This window comes from Ceratina calcarata, unplaced genomic scaffold, assembly GCF_001652005.2.
Source record: "Ceratina calcarata isolate Rehan_Ccalc_2016 unplaced genomic scaffold, ASM165200v1 scaffold253.2, whole genome shotgun sequence".
In the NCBI taxonomy this organism is placed as follows: domain Eukaryota; kingdom Metazoa; phylum Arthropoda; class Insecta; order Hymenoptera; family Apidae; genus Ceratina; species Ceratina calcarata.
In genome coordinates this window covers 167,971-174,413 of record NW_017147346.1, presented here as the reverse complement: position 1 = coordinate 174,413, position 6,443 = coordinate 167,971, and the positions used below count along the sequence as shown (strand labels likewise).

At 37.7% G+C, this 6,443-nt stretch overlaps 1 protein-coding gene across 2 annotated transcripts in view; it reads left to right on the top strand.

Annotated features, from left to right (window-relative positions):
* Positions 1-6,443, top strand: part of nAChRa7 (nicotinic acetylcholine receptor alpha7 subunit) — a 213,064-nt gene that overhangs the window by 168,795 nt on the left and 37,826 nt on the right. For both annotated transcript variants that reach the window (XM_018021446.2, XM_018021447.2), the window contains exon 4: positions 1,094-1,203. In XM_018021446.2, coding sequence (XP_017876935.1) covers positions 1,094-1,203 — 110 coding nt within the window. The remainder of the gene's footprint in view (positions 1-1,093; positions 1,204-6,443) is intronic.

Genomic DNA, 6,443 nt, shown 5'->3' with positions numbered 1-6,443 from the left:
TAAGGTACATAAACTTTTGGGACTGACTGTATAGCCAATACATCCTTAAGTTATCATTATAACTCCGGATAAAAAAATTGGAAAACGTGACCTTCACATTTTTCCTTAGCTTTTTACTTAATTTCAATTTTTTCGCAATCTTTTATACACGTATTGTATTTATTATACACTCCTGACTACTCAAAAAATCTCAGGTTGTTTGGTCCAATTTTACAAAAGTTATACAATTTTAAATAGCGTGTGTTCAGTTCTGCTCTGAACTGTACATTTCACGTTCTTTTTTATTTATAAAGTACATAATATTATTTTCTATTTATAAAGTACATAAAATACTTAGTCTTATATTAGTTAATTGTTAAGGACGTTTTTGTCTCCGGGAAGGAGGAACAGCTAACGAAAGAGTCCCCATGAAACTTCGTAACTTTCCACATCGCCTTGTATTATACATATTTTCCCGCGAAGTCCCGGCAGAAACTCCGGGGCGAGAGTCTGAAAAATTTTCAGGAAAACTCGCCGCTGGATGTGGTATTAGTACCCGTGGAATCGACAGCGCGCTCTGCGTTCACGAACGTGTCCGCGTTCGTGTGTATACAATACAAAGAGAACAAGCAACTGCGCTATTTAACAAGTTCTGCTGCTGCAGCCAGTTTAGGGGGGAAATGCAAAAACTTCCCGTGGCAATCTGTGTGTATTGTTTTCCGTTTTTTATTCGGCTCCTCGAAAAATTTGAAAAGAATAAAATGCGCCCATTCCCCCTATTGTTACGTGCATGCAAAAAGAATTAACCGGGTAGCTCGTACATTTTTGTCAACTAAATATATTCTCCTAGGCGTGCTAATTATACGCATTCATTTCATGTGCAAATAATTTTTTGAATTGTAGCACAATTATAATCATAATTATCGTATAATCTCCTTTATGTCATAATCTCGCGTGTCACGAGATTGGTACATCGTTTTATTTCACTTTTTGTATCGAATTTTATAGCAATATTTTCTTGCCACTCATCCGTCGAATAATGATTCGAGTGGTGAATGCATAATAAATCCTGTTCCGCGGAAGCCGAATGATTGAAAACTCTTTCCAATTACAGGAGTGGAATGACGTGAACATGAGATGGAACACGTCGGATTACGGGGGAGTGAGAGACCTCAGGATCCCGCCTCACCGACTTTGGAAGCCTGACGTTCTCATGTATAACAGGTAATTTAACGGCACGCTCATCTGTTCAATATTCATAGAACAATCCGTTTTATACCCTACCACGCTCGTAACTAACAATGCTAAAATCGTTCGTTACACTTTCCTCGAACCTAACTCAGCACTCTTACCAAATCTGCTGGTTATTATGAAAAAAACAAAACGAAAATTTAGGTTTCTATCTGTATGCATGATGTGATATAAGTTTACACTTGACTGAATATCAATCAATAGAATTTTTGACGTTCGTTTAACACTAAATCTACCAGTGATTAAATTTTTCTATAATAAATAAAAAGAAATCAAAAATTATTTTGTCATATTGTTGAAGTTGTTTCAATTTCTCATTGCCAATGTCCCATTGCACATCACAATTTTTATCCACTACCTTCCTTTTTCTATAATTTTATGTGTAATCTTAAGGTTGTATGAGCTGTAAGATCTCTGCCAAAAGTTTAAGACATGTAATAAAAAGTTATGCCCAATATCCGCGGCAATGGACTATTAGAAAAAATGATAAAATTTCTAAAATTTTGTACAGTGTTTTATTAATGTAATATCTAGTAACTGTTTAGAAATGAATATCGTTGCTCTCATTTAAGACATCGAACAACCTTAATTAGATCGCATGTTGAAACAGGCGGGACAAAAAGTACGGTAGATATAACAAAGAAAGGAACCTGGTTTCAATTTTGACGTTGTTTGAAGACGGGTATAGTGTGTGCATTTCTTGTGGGATACGATATCCGTGGACCGGGTGGATGGATCCTAAAGAGGAAATACTTTGACGATATCGAATCGAGCCTTATTTCAATCAGATCGTATCTATGCAAATACATCGGTGTACGACCTGACCCGATCTGAGACACCCGATACCCGATAAGCACCAGTGCGCGACTGTATCCGATTTTAAACGGAAATCAATACCGGAACAAGTCTAGCATCGACCCGCTCTGATTCCCTAACTGGTTCGAACATTCATCACTTTACTTTGGTATTGTAGTATAGATTTATCCGATCCGACGTCACGCTTATGAAACTATAAGATAGGAAGTGTCAGAAAGTTACTCCAGATCCGGTCACATTCTTTTTTCCAGTCAATGGACAAACCCTTCGCTCACACGTTATACATATATATCAATTGTAGACAGCCACTAAGACAGCGGATGTGTAGGAAAATATAATACATATTTTATAGAAAGTAGATAAAGTTGTATTGCCCAGAAATTCTGTTGTAATTGTGTAGGAAAATATAATACATATTTTATAGAAAGTAGATAAAGTTGTATTGCACAGAAATTCTGTCTGTGGATTTGCAACTATAGTACTTATTTTGCATATTATGTGTATTGCACATATTTTAAAGTCAATGTCAATACTAAATTGCACTCAAATATGAAAAATATAAATACATTATATTAGTGTGCGAAAATGATCGGTAGCTTCAGTCTTAAAAAGCATTGATATAGTTTTTCAATTAAATGTTTGTGTAACAATATGAGAATAGAACATCAGTCGGCGTAGATCAGAGTTTCATTAAAGGTGAAATGTAAAGTTTACATCTGAATAAGAAAGGAGTATCGCTCTGAGACAACTCCCAGTGTTCTTTCATAAAACAGGCTCGATCCGAGCTCATTGTCAGCTTCATTGTATCTGCGGTTGACACCGAAGAAAACTGCTTCTACAGAGTGAACAAAATAAACTGGAAATGGTCATAAGCATTAATATTAATGAAGATTCGCTTCTTCCGAATGAATAAAACATTTCGATCGCAAAAATTGCGAATTTTCTTTGACGAACCAGCACAGCGTCTGGAATTATCATACAGTCATGGAACAGAGTCCCAATATCCATAGAGAGCTTGATACGCAGTAAGTTATCGAGAATTTAAATAACAAAATATACAGGGGGAGGAAACAGTTTCCGTGGGGGGAAAGGTGATATCGTAAATTGGGAAACGTCGCGTCGTTTCGAGCCACTGGAATCTGTGCTTTTCAACTTATACGCAAGTAGCTGAAGTTGAAATATGTAGTTGCTACCAGGGAAATATATCGCTGTCCTCTGTTCCCGGCGTCGCTACTCTTCCGCCCAAAAATTTAAGTGAATTCGATAAAAAAAAAAAAACGATTCAATGGTCTGCGTGCTTGGACCCGCTTTTGCTCGACCTAGAAACAACTACGTGTCACGAATGCTGTTAGCAAATTCTACGCTCTAAAAACAACAACGTTTCACACCAATTTAAATGCTAATGCTAAGACTATTACTTGTTACCTTATAAATAGAACTACCCGGATGCTGATAAAACAATAATTTTAAGAACTTGTATTGTTCTAATAAGATCTAAGCTTAAATGGTACTCTGAGATTCAGCATAAGAATACAAGATGTAATAACTTTTATAATAATCTCGCGAAATTTGTCAAAGTTTTTGTGTTTGTGTTTTATGTTTGTGTTTTATTAATCTAACACCTAATGACTGTTGAATGCTTTGTCGTTGGCTTTATTTATGAACTCATAAGTACAACCTTAATGAAACTTCGTACCTACTCCCCCAAACTTATTACATGAAACACACGTAATTGTACTAATTTTTAGGTGCTAAACACGAATATGACAATCGTTCTTGGCGAAAATTACAATTTATATAATATAAGAGAATTTACTTAATAACTTTAAATAATAAAAGTTTTTTTTAAATAAATCAATCTGTTTTTAAATGCGTCCGAATATTAATGAGGGCCACTGTGTTTAGGAAACAATTATAAAAGGTCTAATCCAAATATTAATGATTCAACGCCGTCGTAAAACAATTTAGAATATTTGCGTGCTTATTCACTATTAACTAGACGTAAACCATTCACTCGTTTCTAAGTGTCCAACTGAAAAAGACGCATTTCCCAATAGGGAAGAAATTCAAAGACGAACGATCACAATTTGGATCAGCTCAATAAACGTATTAGTCTATAGTGATCGTATATCTAAAGTGATTTTAAATACCAAAAACAGAGCCACATGTTGTTCAAAAATCTTGATAATTATTGTATGTTACTAATTAATAAATCAACATAATTCTCAACCAAAGAAATTATGTTCGTCTTTCGGCTCTTACACCTTGCCTTCCAAGCTTCCGCCAAGACTGTTCCAGCTGTTTCATTCAATACACTGTGTATAGTTATCAAAGAAGATTGATTTGCTTTTCACACCCTTAACTGCTCTTCAATAGTTATTGAAGAGCAAAGAGCACTGGTATTAATCTATATCGAGATTCAAATACCACATTTGCTATAGACGCGTACACCAGGCAGTACGCAATAATAATTCGTTAATCATTCTCGTTATTATGAATGCAGCTTTAATCGCATCGCATGTGCGCGTGGTTGTTTCACTACTTTCTATGCATCATTTACAGGCGACCACACGTAGCCATCCGAGCTTGCACGTTTAATTACGCTCATATGCGCGAGGCCCGATACTAAATGCCGTGCGTGCAATATCGTGCGCACCAGGTCATAGACTCACTTTTACAAACTCCGCGAATCCGTGCATGTACATATATGTATGTATGCACGTAATATACGTACGTATGAAAACTTGCAGTGAAGCCCTGGAATCCAAACGTGGCTTTAATCGCTCTTGCGCTCCTCTGTCCTTAATTACGCGAAATTTGTAGTCGCACGTTGCCAGCATCGCTTTTGCATAGTTGCTTTAGAAACAGATATTGAATCTTTTTTAATGGTGAACACCGCCAACTAAAAATGTTCAATTACGCCGCATCGAGTGGAAGCTCGATATTTGTTAAATAAAAAAATCAAGCTTCTGTCGAGGTGAAATGAAAGAAGGGATTGTTGCGCGTTTGATTAATTCAATTTGTTCTGTAATTCCATATAAACCCTCGAAGCTAATCGAAATGAATTTGTACGTAACGATCGTTGGCCAGTTTCCGTCGCGGCTCAAACGCAGAAACAATATTAATCTTCGCGTGCACGTAACGCCGGTCACTTCAGAGAGAGCACTTACTCTCTGAAAGACCGTGCACGAGTGAATCGCGTCGAGGATCGATCAATTAGCCGCTTTGTCGCCTCGTCACACCGCGCGCCGCGTCGCACCTCGCATGCTCCACTTTTCACCTGACTAAGAACTGCTCGTTCCCGTTTTATTATGTTTCAATCCCGAAGCCGAGGCAACCATCGGGATTGTTGATAAAACCCGTCGGCGAATAAAAAATGATAGAACGGTTCCAAATGGGTAAATTAGATTCTAATTTATCAATGGACGTCCTCCTTTCCGTTCAACGGTTTTACGCCAACATTGTTCGAGCGACTATTGTATTATATGAAACAGGCGATTTACAGCCTGTTCTCAGTTTATTCCTGTATTTATTCAATTCGCTCTTTTTTACCACGGTGAATGAAAAAACGTTGTCTATATTGTCTTTTTTTTTCAACTGCGAATTCGGGTTACCTTCGAATCAGCAAATGAAACTGTTTTCAACTTCGCAGCTAGTTAAATTATTCCGTACCGTTCGCAGGGTAATCGAACAAACAATAGCGACGCGGCGCGATTCGAAATTAATCAAACTCGACGAATGAGAAAAAAGTTTGTCAATCCCTCCTTTAAACGTGCGTCGATTGCAAAAATAACGAACTGACGGTTGTGCCTTTTTTTTTAAACCGTCGCGTCGGTGTCCGTCGAACGAACGCGTGTTGGTAATTGGGAAACAGAGGAGAGGGCGAAAAAGGGTTTATCGAGACAGTCAATCCGTTAAGAACGATCTAGATTCGGAACTATCAGAAGTTCCCGGTGACTGGTAGGTATGTGGGGGAAAAGTGGGACGCCGGGCCAAGTGGGTCAGTCGCATTAAAAACAAAGCCACCGCCACGATTTAAAGGGAATCAGGAAAAGTATCCCTTCCCTTCTTTTCCATCCCCGCCATGCGGAAATATATTGTCGGAAACGCTTGCGGCCTCTATTGTTTTTAAGTAGGTAATGTATCGGCGTCGCCATATTTTTGACGAATTAAAAAGTTTCAAATGATCCCAGCCGCGTTCTAAACGAAACCCGCCGAGTCATACGAAACCCCGCCGTGCCGCGACGGAACGATTTTTGTTTCAATTCTTCTCACAATCGTTTTTCACGTCTCGACAATCAGTTTCCATTCTATGATTTTAACCATTGAATTCCCCACTGAATTATGGTGTTAAGAAAAGTTTAATAATGGTTTAAACTTCTCAATCTTTTAAATTC